The sequence below is a fragment of the Vanessa cardui genome, chromosome 6, assembly GCF_905220365.1.
Source record: "Vanessa cardui chromosome 6, ilVanCard2.1, whole genome shotgun sequence".
NCBI lineage: Eukaryota > Metazoa > Arthropoda > Insecta > Lepidoptera > Nymphalidae > Vanessa > Vanessa cardui.
The window spans coordinates 13,436,091-13,463,839 of NC_061128.1; the positions used below are offsets into that span (position 1 = coordinate 13,436,091).

The 27,749-nt window shown below is 38.7% G+C and overlaps 1 protein-coding gene across 1 annotated transcript; it reads right to left on the bottom strand.

Annotated features, from left to right (window-relative positions):
- Window positions 1-1,898: 1,898 nt before the first annotated feature.
- Window positions 1,899-27,507, bottom strand: LOC124530386 (proteasome-associated protein ECM29 homolog). Its single transcript, XM_047104541.1, has 37 exons — window positions 27,366-27,507; window positions 27,168-27,286; window positions 26,882-27,010; window positions 26,453-26,571; window positions 26,254-26,379; window positions 25,857-25,968; window positions 24,728-24,867; window positions 24,044-24,140; window positions 23,649-23,738; window positions 23,301-23,386; window positions 23,046-23,158; window positions 22,328-22,483; window positions 21,590-21,737; window positions 20,776-20,892; window positions 20,175-20,472; window positions 19,083-19,257; window positions 18,178-18,555; window positions 17,372-17,718; window positions 12,899-13,006; window positions 12,466-12,579; window positions 11,353-11,467; window positions 11,077-11,260; window positions 10,707-10,825; window positions 10,134-10,303; window positions 9,769-9,875; window positions 9,568-9,697; window positions 8,903-9,024; window positions 8,353-8,572; window positions 7,574-7,828; window positions 7,007-7,196; window positions 6,648-6,790; window positions 3,711-3,862; window positions 3,442-3,634; window positions 2,829-2,967; window positions 2,522-2,749; window positions 2,374-2,445; window positions 1,899-2,109 (listed from the first exon to the last, which is right to left on the bottom strand). The coding sequence occupies exons 1-37, from the start codon at window positions 27,499-27,501 to the stop codon at window positions 1,982-1,984; spliced, it is 5,775 nt and encodes a 1,924-aa protein (XP_046960497.1). The 5' UTR covers window positions 27,502-27,507; the 3' UTR covers window positions 1,899-1,981.
- Window positions 27,508-27,749: the final 242 nt, after the last annotated feature.

The window sequence follows — 27,749 nt, forward strand, 5'->3', positions numbered from 1 at the left end:
TATAATGTAATATAAGTATTCATCGTGCGTCCGTTATTTTATAGAATATCAATGTTTGCTACGTTTAGTTCCATTTAAAATGTAAATATAATCTTCTAGTAAATAATAGGGGTTATATATGAGGGTATTTCTGAAGGAAAATTTTCAGTAGCCACTCGTCTGGAAGCAGTCAGTTCTGCACCTGAATTATCTCCAAATGTCTCGGATATGTGGTCCTGCCGGAATATTAGATTGAGGGTTTACAAGCACGCCTGCGTTGGCGTTTACTCTTGCAGATATATTAAGTTCTGCGTAGTAAGCTAGTGTACCTTCAGATTGGCCACTGTGCCACCTACATCGTTCAAGACGACATCATCATCAAATACTTTTTATAATCTTTAGGTCACATGTATGTATGTATATATTCACGAACGCTTCACGGACTAGCTGTAATATTATAAACACATAAAATATATTTGTGTCGTATGCGAGCTTATTTTTTAAGACTAGTGATTTTATTGTACAAAAATAATTTTGATTTATGTGTTGTTTTTGTTATTTAATGAATAATTTATGCTTTATTTACATAGGTTACTAATGTTTTGCCATAACAGCATCTTGCAAATAATTTATTAATTATGTCAAATTATATTCACAGTTATAAATGGATTAATATATTATGGATTTATATTATATTTCTTCAAGCCTTATCAAAGTTTATTTAATCATTTAATGTTCGCGAAAATTCATTTTCAAAGTTAATAGAGCATGCAGCATTTCTATTAAATAAATAAAAAAAGGAAACTAATAACCTGTAAATTTCTCACTGCTAGATAAAGGCCTAATCTGCTAAGTTTTACACTATCTGTAAATTATAAAACCAGCTTCAAGTTCTTAATACATACTCGATTAACTCTTAATAATACCAAATTCAAGTGATAATAAAAGTCACTTGGAATTTTGTTTTTGCATGTTTTTTTCTTCAGTATTGCATTTCTTTGTCTTAACATAAAATCAGCGATATGTATTCTTATTCTGTAAAATGCTTGAGCCAGTAATTTTAGGCGGTATTATAGTATTCGTGCTTTCATTGGACAAGTAGCAGACAGCTAGAGCTAATACTTCTGTTGTTACCATGCATTCAAGCTTAATTCTGTACTTTGGAGTTAGTGGGTACTTGAAATACTTATGTACAACGGATACCACAAATCATTTGTATAATAGATATTTACTCTGAACTAATGTTGCTGTTTACTAGTTTAAGTTTTTTTGTAAATACAGTGTAGTCAGATGTTTGCAAATAATGTCAGTTTAATATTATAATGTATTATGTTACTATATTATTATTGTTTGTTCCATTCCATTCATAAAATGCGATGCATTAAATATATGTGATAAATTTATATGTTTGTTTTTATTTTTTTTATAAAAATAATATAAATTTAGCATACAGAAGTGAAATAGAATAAAGAAAAAGACGAAAATACAAATTACTTTAAACAATTTACTCACAAACAAAAATGGTTTCCTTCGAATTTATCTTAATATAAATAAAGCACCAATTCATAGACATTTATTAAATTACTTACTCAGTTGAGCTTACATTACAATCCAAAAATATTCACAAATAACACTTTTAACACATTACAAGTCGCGCCAATATTGACCTTTCTGTTCGCGCCCAAACAGAAAGAATAATGATGGCTTGATACGGTTTCGCGCGCTTTGTTTTTTTTTTTTTATTCTTTCCAGACAGTTGTATTGATGTATGTTAAAGAAATGTCCTAAATATATGGTATATTTTCCTTCCTTTCATTTAAAATTTAATTTTTGTACTTAATATATAATTTCATTGAAGAAGTTGCTATTTGAAAAAAGATGAAAATATTCGGAATATTAAAACATTTAAAACAAAACACTCTCTTGAAAAACAATTTATTATAAGATTATTACATTTCATGTCAGTTACTGGTATAAAGAACACAAGTAGCGCTGGTATTTACTACTTAAAGTAAACTTTTATATTATCTACTTTAGTTCGAAGTTCGTGCGAAGATTCCTTCGATAAATCTTGAGCGTAGGTTTGGTAAATGGCCTTTAACTGGTTTAATTCGTCTGTCTTTTTAATTTCTGCAAAAATACAAAATAAATTTAATGAGATATCGACGGAAAAATCAATTATAGTTTTAAGTAGCAGGAAAATTTGTAGATAATAAATTGAAATTAAAAAAAATTAAAAAATGAGTAGTGTAGATAAATTATGTTCTTGAAACACGATAGATTGACATGCGAAGTGAGCTCATAAAGTAAATTACATTGCATTGAATATAAGTATTATAAAATATGACAACTTTTCAGACACCCTAATTATGCTCAAAAAATGAAATTAAATACCTTGTAATTGTTTTATCAAAATTTCCATTAAATTAAGTGCGTCTCGTCTATGCCTCACTTGATTGCTATTCTCTGTAAAACAAATGATAATGATAATCCTCGTCACACAAATAACAATTAAAAAAGTGTTAGTTAAAATATGACGTACTAAGTGTATACTCTATGATGTTAGCCACATGTGTGGTAACACTGCTGATTGCTTTATCCCGATTGGCCAAGGACATGTTATCCGTTTCCATCGGCTCGCCCGCAGCGCTCAGCACTGCGAGCCGCTCCACTACACTGGCAATGGACGCTAACATCGCAAGTTGCGTCGACCGGGTACTCGTGGGGTAAGACTTCGAACAATGCTCAAAGAATAAATCTTGATACTTTTCTGAAATTAAAATATAATTACTAATCTTTTGTAAAAAAAAGAAAATTTTATGCCGTAATTTTATTTTCGATTAATTCACCTTGCGTGTGCGGATCCTTCGGCCAGGCTTTTCCCAGCAAATCATAAGCGGCTTCTTTCAACGCCGTTAATTCTTCTCGTCTCTTCTTGAGTCCCTCGTTGTCCTCCTCGTCGGATTCCTTATCCAACGAGTGCTCGTCCTAAAACCATTTGCTTTGAGTGAATTCATACTTCAGAACTCGACTGGCACCGGGAACGAACACGGACCGAACGTCAAGGGACGCGGGCCGGGTATATCATAGTGACGTATCATGGTATACGCATATATAATAAGATACCGGAAAATATAATCAATTTACCATTTTCAAAATTTAAAAATATTATTAAGACTAAATTAATAAATAAATCATACTATTCATTAAAAGAGTACTTTTTAGAAAGAAACGCCTGGAGTTAGGCTCGGGTTCCATCATAGGACGCTAATTACTGTCAATAACAGCATTGTAAATGTGTTTATTTGAAAAGAGCAACTATGCGAGTTTCTTCTCGCTAGAAGCTGCTTTCCGAAACGGTGGTAGTATTTGATTATTGACGATTCAAAAACGCTTCATTGTGAAGTTTACTTGAATAAAATTGATTTGATTTGATTTTGATTTGATTTGATTTGATTTGACCTTGGAGAGGATGAGCTTGACGATGTCGTAGAGCTGGTGGAAGCTGTGCGGCGGCGCGTGCGGCAGCGTGCGAGCCAGCGCGCCCAGTGCGTGACGCCGGTGCGCCGCCGAGCGCTTGCGGCTCTCCGCCACCAGTGCATCCACGCACTCCGTGCCTAGCGCGCCCGCAAGCGGCGCCGCCCCGCCCGACACTCTGCGCGTGAGCGTGGGTTAGTTCACGTGTCATGACAACGAAATAATTGAATTATGCGTAAGAAAATACGACTCACGTGCAAAGGTCGGCTAAAGCTTCTAGAAGGTGATGTTTGCCGTCGAAAGTCTTTCCTTGAATCGCAGCGAGAACTGAGCGAATAAACGGCTCCCTCTCCTCCCCCAGGTCGCTCGATAGCTCCTTGCATATCGTAGATATCGCTTTAGCCGCCTACAATAAAGAAAACATTACAAATTAATCATTTGTATATCAAATCTTTTGAAGTTTCATGTACATTTATATAATTTAGAACAATTTTTGATTTTTTTTAATTTGATATACACGAGAATTTTGATCCAATCAACCAGGATTGCGATTCTATGGTGACTGGATCCTGTGAGATAATCGACGGCCGTAAAAACGTCGAGCAGCCAGCAGGTCAGACAGCAGGCTCAGTGTCGGCGCACGCCCACAGCGCGCGATGACTCACGTGCGCCCAGAGCTCCTCGCACGGCTCCCCGCCGCCGCTCTCACCTGTATCTTGTCGCTCCAGCCGGGCGCGGCGAGCGCGCGCTCGAGGGCGCGGCGCAGCGCGGGCAGGTGTCGGCGCACGCCCGCAGCGCGCGACGGACTCACGTGCGCCCAGAGCTCCTCGCACGGCTCCCCGCCGCCGCTCTCACCTGTATCTTGTCGCTCCAGCCGGGCGCGGCGAGCGCGCGCTCGAGGGCGCGGCGCAGCGCGGGCAGGTGTCGGCGCACGCCCGCAGCGCGCGACGGACTCACGTGCGCCCAGAGCTCCTCGCACGGCTCCCCGCCGCCGCTCTCACCTGTATCTTGTCGCTCCAGCCGGGCGCGGCGAGCGCGCGCTCGAGGGCGCGGCGCAGCGCGGGCAGGTGTCGGCGCACGCCCGCAGCGCGCGACGGACTCACGTGCGCCCAGAGCTCCTCGCACGGCTCCCCGCCGCCGCTCTCACCTGTATCTTGTCGCTCCAGCCGGGCGCGGCGAGCGCGCGCTCGAGGGCGCGGCGCAGCGCGGGCAGGTGTCGGCGCACGCCCGCAGCGCGCGACGGACTCACGTGCGCCCAGAGCTCCTCGCACGGCTCCCCGCCGCCGCTCTCACCTGTATCTTGTCGCTCCAGCCGGGCGCGGCGAGCGCGCGCTCGAGGGCGCGGCGCAGCGCGGGCAGGTGTCGGCGCACGCCCGCAGCGCGCGACGGACTCACGTGCGCCCAGAGCTCCTCGCACGGCTCCCCGCCGCCGCTCTCACCTGTATCTTGTCGCTCCAGCCGGGCGCGGCGAGCGCGCGCTCGAGGGCGCGGCGCAGCGCGGGCAGGTGTCGGCGCACGCCCGCAGCGCGCGACGGACTCACGTGCGCCCAGAGCTCCTCGCACGGCTCCCCGCCGCCGCTCTCACCTGTATCTTGTCGCTCCAGCCGGGCGCGGCGAGCGCGCGCTCGAGGGCGCGGCGCAGCGCGGGCAGGTGTCGGCGCACGCCCGCAGCGCGCGACGGACTCACGTGCGCCCAGAGCTCCTCGCACGGCTCCCCGCCGCCGCTCTCACCTGTATCTTGTCGCTCCAGCCGGGCGCGGCGAGCGCGCGCTCGAGGGCGCGGCGCAGCGCGGGCAGGTGTCGGCGCACGCCCGCAGCGCGCGACGGACTCACGTGCGCCCAGAGCTCCTCGCACGGCTCCCCGCCGCCGCTCTCACCTGTATCTTGTCGCTCCAGCCGGGCGCGGCGAGCGCGCGCTCGAGGGCGCGGCGCAGCGCGGGCAGGTGTCGGCGCACGCCCGCAGCGCGCGACGGACTCACGTGCGCCCAGAGCTCCTCGCACGGCTCCCCGCCGCCGCTCTCACCTGTATCTTGTCGCTCCAGCCGGGCGCGGCGAGCGCGCGCTCGAGGGCGCGGCGCAGCGCGGGCAGGTGTCGGCGCACGCCCGCAGCGCGCGACGGACTCACGTGCGCCCAGAGCTCCTCGCACGGCTCCCCGCCGCCGCTCTCACCTGTATCTTGTCGCTCCAGCCGGGCGCGGCGAGCGCGCGCTCGAGGGCGCGGCGCAGCGCGGGCAGGTGTCGGCGCACGCCCGCAGCGCGCGACGGACTCACGTGCGCCCAGAGCTCCTCGCACGGCTCCCCGCCGCCGCTCTCACCTGTATCTTGTCGCTCCAGCCGGGCGCGGCGAGCGCGCGCTCGAGGGCGCGGCGCAGCGCGGGCAGGTGTCGGCGCACGCCCGCAGCGCGCGACGGACTCACGTGCGCCCAGAGCTCCTCGCACGGCTCCCCGCCGCCGCTCTCACCTGTATCTTGTCGCTCCAGCCGGGCGCGGCGAGCGCGCGCTCGAGGGCGCGGCGCAGCGCGGGCAGGTGTCGGCGCACGCCCGCAGCGCGCGACGGACTCACGTGCGCCCAGAGCTCCTCGCACGGCTCCCCGCCGCCGCTCTCACCTGTATCTTGTCGCTCCAGCCGGGCGCGGCGAGCGCGCGCTCGAGGGCGCGGCGCAGCGCGGGCAGGTGTCGGCGCACGCCCGCAGCGCGCGACGGACTCACGTGCGCCCAGAGCTCCTCGCACGGCTCCCCGCCGCCGCTCTCACCTGTATCTTGTCGCTCCAGCCGGGCGCGGCGAGCGCGCGCTCGAGGGCGCGGCGCAGCGCGGGCAGGTGTCGGCGCACGCCCGCAGCGCGCGACGGACTCACGTGCGCCCAGAGCTCCTCGCACGGCTCCCCGCCGCCGCTCTCACCTGTATCTTGTCGCTCCAGCCGGGCGCGGCGAGCGCGCGCTCGAGGGCGCGGCGCAGCGCGGGCAGGTGTCGGCGCACGCCCGCAGCGCGCGACGGACTCACGTGCGCCCAGAGCTCCTCGCACGGCTCCCCGCCGCCGCTCTCACCTGTATCTTGTCGCTCCAGCCGGGCGCGGCGAGCGCGCGCTCGAGGGCGCGGCGCAGCGCGGGCAGGTGTCGGCGCACGCCCGCAGCGCGCGACGGACTCACGTGCGCCCAGAGCTCCTCGCACGGCTCCCCGCCGCCGCTCTCACCTGTATCTTGTCGCTCCAGCCGGGCGCGGCGAGCGCGCGCTCGAGGGCGCGGCGCAGCGCGGGCAGGTGTCGGCGCACGCCCGCAGCGCGCGACGGACTCATGTCCGCCCAGAGCTCCTCGAAGGTTTCCGCCGACGACGAATCTGCAACATGGGTATCCCATTATATTTATATTATTGGAAAGTCACTTTAGAAAGTATGTAGCTAGAATGACAAGTTCCAAGCTGTATCCAGGCCGTACATTTAGGAGAATACATTAAGTAAAGATTTTTTCCTATCCAGTGACGACAATCTCTATTATTTCACTTCACTCTCAGTCTCACACTCACAATTTGTTTTATTACACGTCTATGCCTTACCGCCGTCCTTAGGCCCGTGCATCGCCAAGAATACGACGGGCGCCAAAATTTCCTCGTTGTCTTTTATATGTTCTATCTTGGCTTTTGCAACAGACTTCAGTGTGAGCGCGATGGCAGATCTCGACGCTTCGTCTTCCTTTGTTTCGTATAGGTTTACCAATTTCTTCATTAATTTCTCTATCGATTGAGGCTGCAACATTATACACTTCACTTAGACCACGTTATCAGTTTAATATATCGTTGTAAGAGTAACTACTGAGTTTCTTGCCGGTTCTTCTCGGTAGAATCTACTTTCCGAACCGGTGGGAGCTTCACTTAATTGTAAAATGACGATTCAAAAGTGCTTATAAAAGCCTACTTGAATAAAGTTTATTTTGATTTTGATTTTGTTGCTAAAAAAGTTATTAAGGAATATTTAGTTACTCTGTCTGTGTGAATATTATTATTATTATATTATAACAGTTAATTTCAGTTAATATATCTTAACAACTAAAAAAAACAATAATTTGAAAATAAAAATTTAACAAAACCGATGTAGTTTAAACATATATCTTTACAATTATTGACCTTTGCATATGCGGATACTTGTCCCAGAGCTTCGGCATAATTTTTCCTAATCGTCGCGTTCCTGTCGAAGATCCCGTTCAGCAGGCCGGTCATGATCTTCCCCGCCACGGGCTCCAGGTCGGCCCGCAGGTAGTGCGCGGCGAGCACGAGGAAGTGCGCGCACGACACCTTCGTGCCGAGTTGCGGGGACTTCAAAAGTTCCAGTATTTTCGGTAACATCTCCTTCATTATTTCTATGTTTATATACGGCATACACTGGAAATAAAAAAAAAATAAAAAAAATTAGTATCAACAATATTAGAAAGAATTGTTTTTCTTACGGTACTTTTCGTCTATAAATATATAAGATTTTATTCTTTTTTCTAGGATGACACGGTTAATAAAACAAAATTGTGTTTCTCTGTAAAAGTAAATTTAATGGTTAGTTTTACATACCTCACATTAATAAAAATAAAATAAAATAACATTGAACATTGAAAAGAAATAATATTTACGCACCTGTAAAATAAACGACATTTAATGTTACTATTAACGATGTCGTTGTACTAAATTACAAAATTCTTTACTTTTCTAAGAACTCTCTATCGATATTTTATAGCTAACAAAATTTAGTTGTCATGATGCGTTCGATGACAGTTCATACGTGTACGAATTCAAATTAAAGAAAATACTTTTTAAAAAGTAATCATTGTTCAATTCTTATTTGCTTTTATACGAATTGGTTGCTATTAAAACAGTCATAGTATAAAAGACTTAAAAGGCTAGTGTTCGAGTCTGACCTTGACGATGGTGTCGGTGGTGTAGTGGTGGCGAGCGGCGCTGGCGCGCATGTCGTCCAGCATCTCGCGCGAGCCGCTGTCGGCCAGCGCCGTGCTGAGGTAGGACAGCTTGGCGGACTCCAGCTCGCCGGCCGCGCTCGCCAGCGCCGGCACCAGACGCGGCAGGAACGGCGCCAGGCTGCTGCCCGCCGCCGTCACCAGCTTCGACACCGTTTGTAGGCTGCGATATATCGAAATATCATATTAAACGATGCTATTATGTATGAATAATCTCTAATAATAATAATAATCTCTTTTTATAATCTTTCTTAGATATTATTTAATTGTATTGTTATTTTAAGTTTTTGTTTTTTTTTTTTTTGTTTTGTTTATGTCACTGATGTCTCAAAACGATGCTTACAAATAAAAAAATCTTTCTTTCTTTCTTTCAAAATGTAATAATATTTGCCACTCGAAAATATGATGTGAGTTATAATTTCTAATAGCTTTCAACGCATAGTTTTGTAAACAAATAGATAACCTTTTCTTCTAATATAAATGTAAAACTCACCTAACACTCCTGACTTCTTGGACGAGGTTCGTAATGCCCGTGTCCAACAGCACCGGCAATATGACCGACACTATCTCCTTGCCGTCCTTACCCTGGTTCACATCTGACGCCTGAATACATAACTGAGGACAAAATATTTACACTTTTGGTCATATGACTTTTTGTACTTTTTATTTGGCGATGTATAAAAAAAAACACTAAAAAATTAATTCTTCTTTTACAATTAAATTATATTAAAAGTAAGTTATTAGTAAATAGGATGTAAGTGGGAAGACAGTTGTAAAGTAAAGTAAGTAAAGTAACAGCCTGTAAATTTCCCACTGCTGAAATAAGACCTCCTCTTCCATTAAGGAGTTTGGAACATATTCCACCACGCTGTTCCAATGCGGGTTGGTGGAATGCACATGTGGTAGAATTTCGATGAAATTAGACACATGCAGGTTTCCTCACGATGTTTTTTCTTCACCGCCGAGCACGAGATGAATTATAAACACAAATTAAGCACATATATATATAGCAGTGCTTGCCTGGGTTTGAACCCGAAATCATCGGTTAAGATGCACGCGTTCTAACTCACTGGCCATCTCAGCTCACTGGGCCATCTCAGCTCAGACAGTTGTAAGTGTTCCAAATGGTTTCCTTGTAAAGCAAGCGTGCGCACCGACCTTGGAGAGCACGTTGGCGGCGGCGGCGGCGGCGTGGCGCGTGCCCTCGTGCACGTCGTCCATCACGCGGAAAAGCTGCGTCCACACGCTCGCCAACTGCGCGCGCGACGCCTGCAGGCTCTGCGCGCCCCTACACACGCACTCGTTGTACAATATGTTACTAGAACTATTCAACTCCATTTCGATTAGTTACCCATTCACCTCAGGAGATCGGAGAGCGCGTTGCAACACGACATCCTCACCCTCCACTGGTTCGAGGTGAGATTTGTCACCAGGTCGCTCAGTATCTCGTTGTGATACTTGTGAACCTGTGTGAAATGTCTCGTTTAGATACTGTGCTTTAAAAGGATACACGAAATAGTAATCAAAATATTTAATCATATTAATTGTGTTTTTAATTATAGCACAATTACTTTTATTTCATATTCGATCTATACGCATTTAAACGACAAGTATAAATACATTTTTTTGTATTGAAGTGTCAGATCATATGCAAGTTACGTCGGGGGGCGTACGTGGTACGATGCGCGGCGCGTTTGTGTGTGCGTGTGGGGGGGCGTACTCACGGTGCGCTGCGTGTCGGGCACGAGCGCGTGCCAGATGGCGGCCATGGAGGCCTGGATGCGCGGCGTGGGGTCGAAGCGGTAGCGGTACAGGCGCGGCACGATGCGCGGCGCGTGCGCGCCCAGCGAAGCTCCCGCCTGCTGGGCGATCGACTGGAAGCCGAACGCCGCGCCTGCGGACCACCAGCCACCGATACAGTACACGCGCACTTGGATAACGTTGTTGAAAATTGCAAGAGTTAAGTACCCTTACTCTGGACATTAGACTTTGATTCTGCAGGTAAAGCATTGGCACAACCAGGGATTTGTAATATGGGATCGCTTGTTCTCTGAGGCTCCTTAGAGAACAAAGCGCTCCTACAAATTTGGATTTAGACGTAATTGTGATTTTATAGGGGGGACAACGCGTCTACTTTTGAAAGTGTGTTAACCCATGGCCCAGATTACACTAATTTGGTATGAGTGCATTTACCGCCATAATGGATTTTCATTCTATCAAATTTCAAATTATTTTTAAATATTTAGAATAAAAATATATATTCCTTTGAAAATCATATAATCAATATTATAAATTACCTCTTTTTGAGTTCCACACTGAATTGTGATGAGCCAAATGCATGAATTTGTAAAGCAAGTCTGGCTGATTCAAATCCGAAGCGAGCGAACAGATTTCTTTATACGTCGATAGATTGCCACTAAAAAAAGGAAAAAAGAAATTAGTTTTTAATATATTATAAAGTTGATCTAACCGTATCTATTGGCTCTCAATTCGCGTTGTATAAAAATAGTTTGCTCTTTAATTTAAGAGAACGTCACAAAGCTTCAGTTTGTAATTTGATTATATAAGATAAGTATACAAAAGTTGGTCATGCAGAATTCAGTAGATTATCATAATTATGAGATATACTAAGTACAAAATCTACTTAGATATTAATTATTTCAATACCCAGTAGGAGCTTTCCCTAGCTGCCCTTCTTCAAATAGCTTTGTGTCCTCGGTGACCTGCGACACGGCCCTTTTACCACTTGTGAGCTGATCTATAATTTCTGCAACGAGCGCCTTCTTTTGACTTTCATCCGAATTCTGGTACACGAGACTTAAGCCTTTGCTCGCGACGTCTTGCACTATATCTGTAATATTATAAAATTAAAAAGATATGGTTCCATATTCAAAACTTCCATTAAAAAAAAACCGGTAAATATTATTTATCTGTCCACCTTACCGCTGTTCTCTGATAGGAAGTCCATGAACATTTCCTGCATTTTTTGTAGGGAATTCTTTATGGGCTCGCGTTCGGGACAACTCTTCAACAAAGCCAGTAACCATATACTAGTTGCCTGTAACAATGAAATAGTATTTTCACAAAATTGCGATTGCATACAAGAAAAAGGTCTTATAACCGTTAAATTACTTTTTTCATTTATACTTTTATTTATAAAGCTGTTTTCACACTGAATGTGTTAAGTTCAAACCCAGTTTAGAAGCATTCCTGATTCCGCGTACAATTTTATGGTGAAGACTGGGTACAGTAAAATAACAGTAATAGATAATACTGCTAAGGGGCCGTCCATATATTAAATAACTATAACTAAATTATAGGGGGGGGGGGTTGGTCTGCGGATGACGGTAAATGATAGATAGGGGGGGGGGGGGCTTGTTTCGAAATTGACGTCATTCTTATTTATTTATAGTTTATTGTTCAAGTACAAAAAGATTATTTCTAAAAAGAAATTTGTTCCAGCACACATCAAATCTGCAATGTTTTAATTTCGTGAAACAGGTAATGACGTCAATTTTGGGAGAAGGAAGGGGGGTCATTAAGACATGACGATAGAATGATTGTAGGTGGGGAGGGTCTAAAGTCTGAAAAAATCGATGACGTGATTTATTGACGGCCCCTAAGTAATAAATACACTCTTTAACCAACTTCAAAAAAGGAGGTTCTCAATTCGACTTATTTTCTTTATGTTTGTGACTTAACTTTCGACTGTATGAAGCGATTTTGAAGATTCTTATTTTATTACGAAAAAAATAATACAATATATTTGTATAAGTTAATGTAATGCTTCTATATTGAATAAATATTTAAAATTCATTATAACACACCACTCACACACTCACACTCACACACATACACGCACATATTGGATTCCCGCCCGTTAACAGTTTTACTTTTACTACCGTCTTCTAGTTATATGTTTAAGTTACCTGTGTAATCCTATTTTGGTTTTAGTTATATGTTATATAATAGTCAATATATCAACTTTGTATAAAAACTGTTGGATTACCAAATAAATAAATAAATAAATAAATAAATATTTAAAGTTCGACTCACCTGTCTAGAATGTGGATGCGGCTGTCTGCCGATCGTGAACAATTCGACGAGCAACCATTTCAAAAGCTCGTCGTTTTCTTTCAATGCATCGACATCTTTTATTTTTGCTTCACCCTGGTGAAAAAATTAAAATAAACATTACTCTCATACACTTCAACGACCTTCGTGGTCGAGTAGTGTGTACACTGGTTTTCATAGGTTCGCCATTCCGAGGTCTCGGGTTCGTTTCCAGCCGAGTCGATGTAGAAAGGTTTCATTACTTTTCCATGTTGTTTTGGGTATAGGTATTTGTGGTAAAATCGTTACTTCTGATTTTCCATAACACAAGTGCTTTATCTACTTACATTGGAATCAGAGTGATGTATATGATGTTGTCCAATATTTATTTTTATTTATTAATTTATAAACATTTAAGTAATTAATATTATATTACCTCTTTCGGCAATTCGGTCCACAGATCTCTATTTTCATTCGAGTTAACACCTTCAACGCATAACACTAACGATTCGCCTATCTGAAGATGTATCTCGAATTCTTTACTCTGAAAAATGGATAAAATGTGTTTAACATTACAGTAGCAAAAATGCCTGCATTATTACAATTAATTTTAACTACTGTTATTTTTTTTCTCCCTTTTTAAAAAAATATATGGTTATGTACGACTTAAGGCTTTATTTCTTTTTTAATAGATATTGTTTAGTGACCACAACAACCTATGGATATGACGCTGAGTAATGTTAATAATTCTTTACATCACCAATGCCTCACTAATCTTGGGAGCCACGATGTTATGTCCCTCGTACGTATAGCTACACTGGCTCACTCACCCTTCAAACTAACACAACGATGCTACGTATTGCTTTTTAACGAAACAAATAACAAACCCTTACCAAGTAAAGTACGACAAAACTTAGTTGTAGCTTCGGCAAAATTCGTAAAACCGATCACATCCGAATTGAGTACGCTATCTCTAATTATAAATATTTATTTCTCATGTGAATATTATCTTTACATAAACGTTATAGCTTGTAATACCGTATGACCTAATATATTCGTCAATTTGAAAAGTCGATTAACACGTTCACTGCCACCTAAATTTTTCCTATGCTCATAGCGATGCCGCCATACATAATGCCGCGAACACGCTAAGCGTGTCCCCGGCATCGTAAGATAAATTGTATGGACAAGCGTAGCGTGTCCACTGGCACAGGAACAAAAAAATGATATTTTTTTTGTTAAAACGGTCTTTGTTAGTTAATATTTCTTGTGTTATGCAATAATTAAGGTGTTTAGAATAATGTTGTCAGTGTTTTATCCTGGAATTATGACAAAAAACCGCTTTTATGGTAAGTAAACATCATAATGTAATCAGTGGTTGTAAAACTTTTTAATAAATTCCCACATATCATATTTATATTGGAGTCGAATTTGATATATACTTTTTATCGCGTTATGATTTAGTTCGTATTTCAATAAAAAAATTGTTCATGATATATACTGTTACCTGTTATCTACTGTTGTATCCCTGCAAAGGACGCGGGTCAGTTTGAAAGTAGCAAGAACTTTCAATACAAATTAAAACAGAGTTTAAATTTCGCTTCATAAAGTGTCCATAAAAATCCACCTTCTTTTTTTGTTTTCTCAAATACATACTTATTAATTTCTAAAATCAATTTTTATCTCACTTGTTTCGTTCACTTTCTTATTAGTTGCTAGAAATGTTCAAAGGTCATAGGATATCGATGTGCACCGGCACATGTCTTGATATAATAATAAAGAACAATTAAATAAGTAATAATTAATAAACAAATAATTAAAAAATAGTCAAGCTTCTTGTAAGCTAAACTCGTTTTATTGTTTCATTACTTCAATTCTTGTAACACGAATTTGAAGTTGACATGAGTTTACATTTTTAAGGTAAATCAGCCTTATTTAGTGTTTAATTTTATATATTTGGTGTATGTATGTGGTAGTTAATGATTAATCGAACTAACATATAGGTACTTGTAATACATAATCAGTATCAACATAACACAAAGTAAGACAATTTAGTATAAACTTTGTCATTAAATAGGAATGGCAGAATTACGGCTTATATAGTTTTCAACCGACTTCCAAAAGGAGGAGGTTATCAATTCGTCTGTATTTTTGTTTTTTTTTATGTTTGTTACCTCATAACTTTTCACTGGGTGGACCGATTTTGATAATTTTTTTTTTGTTTGAAAGGTAGTGCTTCCCGTGGGGTCACATTTTTTTTTAATTTTTTTCCGATGATGGTATCCATATGAAAACGACATAAGTCTTAAATTTGCATTATGTATATGCGCGACAAATAGGTGAATAACTGAAAATCACGTTAACCAATTTTGATAATTCTTTTTTTTATTATAAAATATATACTTCAAGGATAATTTGGTGAAAGTTTGGTAAGGTTCTGAGCACAGGATCCATGACAAAGTAACAGAACGGAAGGGAACGGAACAATTCTGAGGAGCACGTTAGCGATACTCAGTCGAATCTTTTATTTATAGGTTATTTGGATATTTGAGTCACCTTCCGTAATGTGGTTATGTTTATGTAATTATCATAGTCGAATATTATAATCAACTAGCTACCCACCCCGGCTTCGCACGGGTGCAATACTGATACTAAATATACTACAGAATTTGTTTATTTACGACATCACATCGCAAACTTCTAAAATTATCAGTGTTTCTTTACTATATTGTTCATGTATTATATACACAAACCTTCCCCTTGAATCACACTATCTTTTAAAAAAAAACCGCATCAAAATCCGTTGCGTAGATTTAAAGATATAGGGACAGAGAAAGCGACTTTGTTTTGTACTATGTAGTGATGGAACTCCTATACGGCTCGCAGTTAGGGTGCGATATGGGGCAGAATTTCTTACTATCTTTAATCAAATTTTGTGTATGTGATGTGATGTCATATGATGTACGAAATATAGTTGGTCTTTTTCAAAGTTTTTTTGCTGAGTTCGATTACAGCTCTTTCGAGGGATCCTTGTAGTTTACGCCGCGTGACGTATTATATCCGCATTTTCGAAAGTCTATTTTTGCTTTATGCGCAAAATATTGGCTGACACCGGCTCCAAATATACCAATAACTATAACTACATTATATAATCGTAAATCGACTTTTAAGTAGTCTAATATTTTTCATTTCATTTAACTTAGGAAGACTCTAAAAAATATGTTGAATACGCAATTATTTTTATTACTTTTTCGTGCATATTAATTTGTTTTAAAATAGTGTTTTGTTTGAAGTCGGTTTTTCTTTTTGTTAAAATTTTTATTTATACTACAAAGGTGTATAAATTTTTATAATAATAGATATTTTTACAAAAAAAAAATGTAACAAAGTTCCGCAAATTTGAGAAAACAATAACAAAATTAGTTCAATTTTCATCAAATTGGTAATAAGCCATAAATAAAATGTGGTTTGTTGAAAAAAACAGTTTGACAATCTATGATTATCCTTAATAAGTGAACAAGCCTAGCGTGTCGCCGGCATTACAAAAGACATTTTTTTGTAAAATAAAAAAAAATATTATTTTTAACGGGCCACTTAAAAACTCAGTAGCTTATCGCTTGAAGATTGCACACAATTAGTTTGAATGAATAACTTAGATTAGTTTTTAAGATATCACTGAAATTCTTAGAACAAGCCTGGCGTGTTCGCGGCGTGGCTATAGAAATTCGCATGAACACGCTAGGCGTGTCGCTGGCACTGAACGTGTTAACATGCACTTGCTTTCTCAGGTTGAACTGACGCGAGAATCTATAGCGACGAATAGCGTCGAATGGCGCGATAGGAAGCTATTTCTATCGGTCGTGTAAATCGGCAGTAATCGGTTTTATTTTCATTTCATTGCATTTTCCGACGTTACATCTAATTTGTATCGTACTATAAATATTTATTGAATTTTTAGTAGACATTTTGGGGACCTATTCTATTATCTATATTATCTGTATCTGTTACAGTTTCGTAACGTTCGCATAAAAATCGCCACTAATGACAATTTTACCTGTTCACCGTGTTTCTGCTAACGGTTGCCTGCTGTCCATTACCTGATGTACTTTCACCTCACCTGCCCATTAACCATATGGAGTAGTTGAGTGTTATATTCGGAACTTAACTGATCCATATGATCAAGGGTCAAATGAAGGCTATCGGCTTCCGATCCATTCTACCCGAAGAACGTTACCGTGTAGACTTGTATAGTTATTACACTTTATAATAAAGGCTTCTGATAATAATGCTACACTTTTATATAATTTAAAGTACTTTATTCACGATGAAGAGCATTTTTGTTAATGTGTAATTCTTTGTCATAGCTTTCCGAATCACGGTTGATCAGTGTGTTACAATGGACTGACTCTAAATTAATTAACGAGTATGACGCGTGGTACTGATTACCAACTCTACCTGAGTCGGTGGTCATTTCTCAAAACACTTGTAAGTGGTGACTTGTGTAATCAAATCAAATCAAAATAAACTTTATTCAAGTAGGCTTTTACAAGCACTTTTGAATCGTCATTTTGCAATTAAGTGAAGCTACCACCGGTTCGGAAAGAAGATTCTACCGAGAAGAACCGTCAAGAATATCAGTAGTTACTCTTTTTTAACATTTGAAAATACAAAGTCATGTTAATTAAATACAATTATTTAAATTAATATACCGTGCTTGGAAGTCAACGGGTTTAACTCCACGCTTTTTTATCATCTATAAAATCTTGTATCGAATAACAAGCTATTTCTACCAATGTATTTTTTACAAACGATTTGAATATGAAACGGCAAAGATTATCACAATTTAACAAAATCTAAAAATAATATGAGCACTGGCAACACATAAATAGGAACTTCAAATAAAACTTACATCTTTGGCCATTTGCAAAAATCCTTGAACAATTTGTTTTGCGAACGGTAACCTCTCGCCACAGCACATCAGGCCAAGGGTAAAGAGTGACCTCTCTTTGACCTTTGAAGGTAATTTCGCGTTCTCAACGATCCTGAACATTCTATCAGCCACGGAGAACTTTGTTACTTCATCGTCGAGAATTGTGGAATTACTTTGGTCAGATTTGAAAGGATTATCTGATTGTAAGCGGGATTCTTGCTTTGGAGAAATGTTGGGTAGAGGCAGAGCGCTGCAACGGACCAGCAAAGATATCGCAGTGCACGATGTGCTTACTAGGAGTGTTTGTGTACTGGATAGGAAATTTGCTGAAAATAAAAGTTATATTTGATTTTATTATGACACCATTCTAAGTATAAATCTGTATAAATTTTAAGGAAAATTTGATATACTTTGGTCAGTAATACATCTATATGTTTGTATATATTGGAAACAATTATTAATTAAATAATTAGGAAAAAAATACCGTCCATAGATAATAGCTGTAACGCTGTAAGAAACATTAAACATTCCTTTCAACGCCAATGCACAACCAACCTTCGGAAATAAAATGTTATGTCCCTTGTGCCTAGTGAGTGAGCCAGTGCTAGTTGCACTGGCTCACTCACTTTTCAAACCGGAACACAACAAACAATACCAAGTACTTTTGTTTGGTGGTAGAATATGTTACGATTTGGTTGTAACCTACCCAGACTGGCTTGCACTAAGCCCTACCAAAAAGTCTTACACCCAATTAAATATTGAAAATATATTTAAGAATTTCTTACCTAGGCATTTAGCACCTTCTTTATACGGTTCCCAATTACTCGGATTGAATCCCTTACCACCGAAGTTTCCTTTCTTCGACAAGACTATGCACCTCTCGCACAAGTACGTAAAAGCAATCACATAACCGCATTGAGATTCTAGACTCTTATTTTTCTGACTCTGCGCCACGAACTCATTGATCTCGCTTTCTATGGCTGCCTTCGTATTCGTATGAACTGTGATTATCGCGTAAATGGCGGCTGCATTCTCCCTGATGTCTTCTTTAGTGCTGGTCGTGAAGAGGTTCTTGAGGAACGGCAGGATATTCGTATATTTCTCGGACATCTTCTTTGGTATACAACCCACAACATCCAGGAAGCAGGTTAGCGCCATGACACCTTCATACATACATTCGTTTAAAATTGAACAGAGAACAGACATTTGCGATTCATGAACTCTATTTTAAATAAATTAGATTAGCAGAGATCAAGGGAATCATTTTACACACAATAGTGACCCATATAATTTGACATTTGATGATCAAGGGAACGTATGAATAAAGACAATGTGGTCAAATTTGATGCTTGTTTTATCTTTAACACAGTTATGTTATCGACTTGTATATTTCGCCGGTGGTGATAAATATGCAACAATAATTTGCGAATTAATAATAAATACTTAATTAATTTTCAAAAAAGGTCTTATATCAACATAAATAATACACATTTATAATAAGGGCGCGTTCAAGTATTGCGTAGCGCAATTTTTGAAGTTTATTAAACCCCCTCCTCCCCTTGTAATGCACTGTAAGGTTTTTAAGTACAAAGTTTTACGAGACAAAAAGAATGCATTACGTAATACTTGAACGCTCCCTAAATTAAATAATATAAAAGAATAAAAGACTTATATAAAATCCTTATATTACCTGGATTAGCATTTAAGAGCGAAGTGATCATGGCTAGGTATCTATCCAGTGATTCCGTTTCCAGTAAGTTATCTTGGAAATATTTGGCAAGTATTGGAGAAGTAGCGTTGGGATGATTGGAACAATCCTTAAGGTTAGCGTCGCGGTTTAAACACATCCTCAGGTACCTTAAAATCTTTAAAAAAAAACATGTGTCAAAATATTGTAGAAAGAACAAGTGGGGCTTAACCGGATATTATTTAAATACACATAAGTACTAAGTTTATAATTGAAATAAAGAAAATTAAGAGGATTTTACGTCTCACTCTTGGACAAAGGCTTCCTCTCCCTTTCAAAGGAAAAATTTAGGGCTTTTTCCACCACGCTATTTCACTGCGAGACAGTTCGATGTCACTTTAGGAACACTTAGTAGATTCCCATCTAACAAGTGCAGGTTTCCTCGCGAGGGTTTCCTTCACCGCCGAAAACGAAATGAATTATGTTTACAATTTAAGCACATTGATTCATCAGAGAATCATCGTTTAATGCTTTGAATGGTTTAGCCATTATGGCTCTTTGTGTAAATTTATACATGTATAATTCATCATGTGCTCTGTGGTGTGGATACATATCATAAAGAAAACTTTATGTGGCTGTTAATATACCAAATACAAAACCGATGATTGCGGGTTCAAACCCAGGCAAGTACCACTGATTATTCATGTGCCTAATTTGTGTTTACAATTCAGCTCGTGCTTGGCGGTGAAAGAAAACATCGAAAGGAAACCTGTATATGTCTAATTTCATCGAAATTCTGCCACATGTGCATTCCACATATTCAATTAAAATCAAAATCCAAATATACTTTATCCAAGTGGGCTTTTCCAAGCACTTTTGAATCGTCATATAACAATTAAGTGAAGCTACCACCGGTTCGGAAAGTAGATTCTACCGAGAAGAACGGGCAAAAAACTCAGTAGTTACTCTTTTTCAACATTTAAATATGTTCCAAACGCTCTCCTCAATGGAAGAGAAGGCCTTATTCCAGCAGTGGGAAATGTACAGGCTGTTACTTTACTTTACTTTTTTAAATATCACATTGTATATACAAACCTCTTGATAAGTCTGCGGATGAAACTGTAGCACTTGATTGCTTATAACGAATCTATGCTTAGCGTTTGAACCCTTCTTCCGTTTCTGCATCTGATCCCATATATAATTTACGACATCCTTAAAATTCGGCACTTTGAACTGAACTTCTTTTTTGTCCTTGTCTTTCTTACTGACATCCTCATCTATGCTCGCTACGTTCATCTCTTTCACTGATACGTTGTTAACGACATCTTCTATTTCATTCGGTCGTGATGTCCCGTATAGATATTTCAACGCTTCCGTTGAGACGTCGTCTTGACTGGAACAAAATTTAATATACGGAATTTAATTATTGCTTGAAACCTTTGCTTGGTTGTTACCTTAAGCGTTCAATAAGATTCTACAAAGAGAATTCTTACACGCGAAACAGCCAATAGAATAAAACAGAGAAAAATATAAAACAGCCTTACATTGTACAGCATATTATATCAGTATTAACAAATGTTATAACTCTACATGGTCTATTTTAGTACAACTTGGTATACAGTTTTCTTAGTGAGTATACTGTGATGTATGTATTTGTATGAATGTAAATAATCCTATTATAATATAAGACACATACCTATCTCCACTGGCTAGGAGCAGAAGGTATCTCGATGGAATATAGTCCTGAGGGAAGACAGTTGCCGAATATCTCATAGCAATGTACCGGATCATTGATTCCTCGCTATGCATGTAGCTGTAATTAAAAAAAAAAGAAAACTATACATAACTGTTTCATTGTAATAACATGGTTATCCAAATAGAAAATATTTATTTTTATTTCATGTTCGAAAGGTCCACAAAACAAAAAGATTAATCAAAAAATACATATGATTACATTTCTCATGATGTAGACACGACATGCGTTTAATATGAAGTATATATGTCAGCGTCTAATCCATGACAACAGCTGAGACCAAACATACATTTTTTTTTCTTATGTCATGTTATTCATATACCCAATTTAAATGGCTTTTTGAACATTTTTAACTTAGCCGTGTTAGATAGTTTTTAAACAACTTAAGAAATGAAGGAGGTTTTCGATTGTTTTTTCATTTTATGTATGTACGCCATAATTCCATCATAACTTTTTTTATTTGAAATATGATGCTCATCTAATATAAAACAAAAGTAAAAGTAAAGTAACAGCCCGTAAATTTCCCACTGCTGGGCTAAGGCCTCAATAAGGAGAGGGTTTAGAACATATTCCACCACGCTGTTCCAATGCGGGTTGGCTGAACCGCCGAGCACGAGATGAATTATAAACACAAATTAAGCAGATATATATATATATAGTGGTGCTTGCCTGGGTTTGAACCCGCAATCATCGGTTAAGATGATTGCGGGTCATTGCCATCTCAGCTCGCCATCTAATAGATTTTAATGTTACTCACTGGTCCAAAAGTGCAAACAAAGCAAGAGCTTGTGGCTCATCCAACGGGCTGAGCTTAGACTTCTTGCTCTCCGAACTCTCCTCAACATCCATGCTGTCGCTTTGAGAAGTGCTCGCTATTTCTGTAGTATCCATTGGCTCTGATTTATCTGTTGATTGATAAGAGCAATTATTGTACGTGCATACGTTATGAACATTATAAAACTATTTTTTTTTTAAATACAAATATATTTCCAATGAGAAAATTCTCAAAAATAGCACTGATTATTGTTAAATATTAAGATAAAATAGTGTTTATAATTCTTTGTTGGAATTGTTTAAATATATGTAATTCAAAGTCGTTGTGTCTAACTTAGTAAAGGTCTTCGTATAGTCTTCCGATTTAATGCACACACACCAACCGGACTACAGATTTGCCGGGCTTATAATGAAGTCACTTGCTTGGTAACTTCACTTGCCTTCTACATGTACCACAGATTAAAATACGAGCAAGTGACGTCACCGAACCCATTGCAGCGCTATATTGTACAAGTAGCGTTTTCGGGTGCTATTTAAATATGGAATTTTTAATATGATATTTTTCGGCAAATATGTACAAGATGTGTATGTATGTACTAGAAATAAAAAAAAACAATTTTATTGGGTTCCTTAACCGCTGCTAAATAATAAAATGGATTATAAGAACCAGTCAAATAGCCTATTGGTTAACATCGTAGCATTTTAAATATAAAAAACGTACCTTCAGTGTTAATCTTATACGCAACAGCCATCTCTAGCAGCGCATCCCGTAGAGCGGTTTTCATTTCTGGGACAGCTTCTGGAATCTTCTTAACGAGCTCCTCGAATAGAGAGAACTGATTGTTAAAGCTGCTTGGGCATTTCATCGCCAATCTACCTGTGGGACGAATGTGAATCAATAAAAACTTTTTGCCTCAGAAACTCTTTACACAAGCTTTGAATATAAAGACGACGATTTCGACGACCTCCATGGTCGAGTGGTGTGTACACCGGTTTTCATGGGTACGCCACTCTGAGGTCCCGGGTTCGATTCCCGGCCGAGTCAATGTAGATTAGCATTAGTTTTCTATGTTGTCTAGGGTCTGGGTGTATGTGGTACCGTCGTTACTTCTGATTTCCATAACACAAGTGCTTTAGCTACTTACATTGGGATCAGAGTAATGTATGTGATGTTGTCTCATTTATTAAAAAAAAAAAAAAAGTGTTATACAAATTAATTACAACAACAGATAACTTTAATTAGAAGAATAAATTTTGAGTAAATATGTTTACAAAACCAAAGTTACATGCCAATTTTTCACATAATATTTACTTATTACTTTACTAGATTACTGGCGAATAAAAAATAAGAAAAAAAAAACATCAATTAATTCATAAAAGTGTTTAAGAACCCAAAAGTCGTAGTTTCCGCGCTCGTATAAATTTCTCATGACTCATACCTAAACACATGTATGCTTTTGGCTGATGCTCTGCATGCTCTTCAGATCTTATTAACTTCAGTAATCCTTGAAGAAATACAGTAGATACTTTTTTCATCTGAACCTCGTCTCCGCTAATAAAAAAAAAAAAAAAATACAAAAAAAAATATAAATCAAATATAATCAACTATTTCGGTATTAATTATAATAAATTAATACTTTGACAGTTTAAATTTAATTTAATCTCTGTATAATATTTTTTAATAAAAAACATACTTATTGATAACATTCAGGAGAAACATCAGCGCCATATTCCGAAGACGGGTGTTAGTGTTGGGGTCAAATAAAGACGAAAACACAACCTGCAATCAAATAACCATATATTAGTATTACAATTTAATAATTTTAATATATGGTTATGTGTCTACCAACACTACATAGACACATTTTGTAACGTGTATGTTCACGTATTACGTGCGTGTGTGTATGTGCGTGTGCGTGTACGTATCAATGTGTGCGTGCGTGTCTGTGTTGCGTGTAATGAGTTATTGAGTGTGTGTGCTAGTTTAATAATTACATTATAATAAAGATACGGAAAAATTGAGTACATTCAATTATACTAACTTGTACACAGTGTGGGAACATGACAGCAGCACCAGTTGCCTTATTCAAATATTGAATCAGCTTAAGACGCAATCTCGTACAAGCTGGAACCTAAAATAGTAAACAAAACTCGTTAAAACTTTTTATTAAAATAAATTACAATTTATTATTATTATTACTAATTAGTCGCCCGCGACTCTACTCGAGTTTTAGCAAGAAAGTAGCCTATGTCCTTTCATGGAGTTCAAGTTTGCTTTATACCAAATTTTCATCAAATTTGGTTCAGCGGTTTGGTCGTGAAAGAGCGACAGACAGGCAGAGTTACTTTCACATTTATAATATATTCATATTATGACCATATTACCAGATGTGGCTTGTGTGAAAAATGATAATCGTAAAAGAAAAAAAATGCATACCTTGCGATCATCTGGGGGCACCTTCATACCCCCCCACGTCCCCAAGTACAGAGAGTACAGCGGCCCCACCACTGAAGGCAACGACCAGTCGACAGAACTGCAAATTAATAATACAGTATCACACATTTTCTTTCAGATAAGAAATACTTTTCCATTTCAACGACATCCTGAACTATATTCATTATATAGTCACGAATTGGAAATCACTTGTTTGGGGAACACACAATGTCAGCGAAATTGTTATCAGAACTTTAAAGGTAAAATTTACGCAAATGAAAGTGGAATTGATTTTTTTTTTTGTTATAGGTTGGCGGACGAACATATAGGCCACCTGATGGTAAGTGGTCACTATCACCCATAGACAATGACGCTGTAAGAAATATTAACTATTCCTTACATCGTCAATGTGCCACCAACCTTGGGAACTAAGATGTTATGTCCCTTGTGCCTGTAGTTACACTGGCTCACTCACCCTTCAGACCGGAACACAACAATACTGAGTACTGTTATTTGGCGGTAGAATAACTGATAAGTGGGTGGTACCTACCCAGACGGGCTTGCACAAAGCCCTACCAAGTACTAGAAAATCGTATGAAATATATTTAAGATTTGTTTAGCTCTACGCCTTTTATCAATTAGAAAAGAGCATATAGAGTAGTATATTTAAGAAAATATTATTTATACCTGTTAACCCGAATTAGAGGACTATTAGCGTGGTTGGCAACACTGAAGCGAGAGTCGGCCGCAGCGACGATTAGTGGTACAAGTATATCATTCATGTTGAATATATCTTTACTTATGAAATTCACAATCGATAGTTTCATCTGAAATTAATGAGATATTTACTTAATTAAATTTGTATAAAATCACCACAAAAAAAATGCATCAGCCAAAATTAATTTACAAAGTAACATTCGCACGCAATACATCTTTAAAAAGAAGTATCTTCGGTGTGAGCTGTGTTCAACGTTGTTAATATGTCGTATAATAAAAAAAAATACGTGTGCTTAGTTAGAGTGAGAGAGAGCTTGTCTACAGATACTATATTCGAAAGAGACAGACAAACCAGAGAGACTGGTACTGTAACGCGTTACGAAACGAAGCGGTTTACACTCTCATAAGAAGATATTGCTTAAAAAATAGATCGAATTTGTGCTGGCAATGTCTCCTGAATTTATAAGATTATGAAACATTTATTATAGGCTATTTGAAAATGCGAAAAATAAATTGTGAATTATTGTAATCAGTGTATGAGTTTAAAAATGGTTATTTACTAACGAAACTTTGAAAATAATACTTAATTTATTCAAAAATCAATAAACAAGAATGCATTTTTTCAAACGTTCGTCACGTGACACAAAGGTCAGGTCCAGGCCAGTCTGCCTACCAATATAATAGAAAAAAAACATTGATTTTTATTTAGTTGTAGGTACTCAAATAATCAAGTACAAAACCCTCTGTGTATATTCAATGTAATACATATAATTATTGAAATAAAACTAGTTATAACAGATTTGAACGCTATAAAGTGCTCGAAATGTCGGGATGTTAAAAATAATTAATATACGCGATTCAAATCTGTTATAACTAGTTTTATTTCAATGTGTAATCGCGAAAATTTAAGACAACATTATATAATTATATAAAAGCAGGCAATTGTAGGAAAACCAACAACAAGATACAACAGTCTCACTCGCTATACAGACTATATAAATTCTGATATTGTAAAACATTATATAACTAATGATACATATCATTCACCTTTAGGTAAACATGTTGTTCGACTATTAATAATTAGCATAATGAAAAATACCTCTTCTAATTGATTGGGGTTAATTTGATTCTTTTCAACGAGTCTCTTGTATGACTTCAGACTCATTCCTGGTGGAACTTGAAAGTCACTCTCACCAGCATTGGGTAATGCTCTAGAAAAAAAAATACCAAAATCAACCTTCAATTCTTTTATAATAAATTCTGGTTAACTTTGATTATAATCCTAGATGATCATTTGATGCAATACAAAGAAGAATCTTAACAACATGAAACTTTTATGCACATTAAATATGATAAATATTTTATAGGTATCATGAAATATAAAACATTTTAATTTAAGGTTTTCTATATTAATATAAACAAAATAATACACTATCATAAATTTAACTGTTTAAAAAAACATTGCAACATAATGATATTTTGCTAATAGTACTTACCTATAAGGCAATAGAAGAATATCAGTTGCAAATTTTAAGATCAACATTGACAATTTGGATTTCTCTTTAAAGTTGAGATCTGTATCCTTTACATCTCCTAACAGCGGCATCACTAACATTAAAATGCTGTAATTAGAAAACATAACTCATTAAAGATAAAAAAATAAAATTACACAAAAGAAAATTTCACAATTCCCACCTGTCTTGGTGACCTGCTGGTTTGTTCTCAATTGCCTCAAGTAAAGATGGAGTTAAACTCAGTTGTTTATCTCTAGGAAGTCTCGGAAAACCCATTGTTATGTAGATTATAGAAAAATTCTAAAAAAAATTATTGTCTATATTATTACCAAAAGCTGAATATGTAATTTATTTGTAAGTGCCATATAAAAAAATATATTTCATTCTAAATGCTCATAAAATGAGAAATTCTTTATAATAAATAAATTAAAATAATAAATTCAGAGATTTTAAATAGATAATAGTTGTAGTATGTTCCAAAACCAAATCAATAGGAGAAAATATTACTTTAGAAATTCCAATCAATTACACTCAACTTAGGACTGTTTCACAGTTATTATAAGTGAAGACATAAGAATACTAATCACAATGTAAGGAAATATGTACTTACAATAATAAAGCTATTGGCAGTAGGGTCCCTGTAGAGCTGGAGTAGAGTTTCAACCGGGAGTTGCACTTCGTTTCGACATTTAACCCTCTTGTTCACGTGAATCAACAGCTCCATCACTTTTGTGCGTATCTGATAATGGAAACAATCAATTAAACAACTAAATATACAAAAAAATATAAATCCAACATATTACAAACATAAAATTTTTTGAAATGATTATTTATTAAAACGACTTTAGAATAATTAAATAAATTGGTGCAATATAAAAATGTGTTGGCATACAAACCTGCTCGTGAGGAGACGAAAGTTTCAACATAACAGGAGGCAGGAATCTACTTAAGCAACTCTCCAGCTGTTCATCAGTATTAGCATTCCCAAGTCGCAAAAACACTCGATCCAGAAGAACTGGAATAAACAGTTGCAAATATAATTCATCATTTCATAAACTGTTTTATGTCAAAAATAAGTAAAAATATCAATTTACGCGAATCATTTGAGCATTCATTATTGCTCTCGGATATATCCATTTCAGACATTATTAAACATTTGCAATATAATTTTTGTTTAATATTTTGTATTTGTTCAAAGCGCCTTAGCCGACAAACGAAACAGAATGACATACAAAATATCACTTGACATTTAAGACACTGACACTGACATTTTACTGCACTATTTTTCCCTTTGAACCAGCAAAGGTATTAGTCATACAGCCAAATCAGAGGCCGATTAATTGTATAAAGCTACGTTTAAGAAAAATTAGAAGCGATATGATTAAATTACTATACAATTATTCTTATAGCTCAACGTTATTCGTCTTTATAGTGTTTAATCTATCATTTAAATAATAGAATAATGTAAATAAACAAAG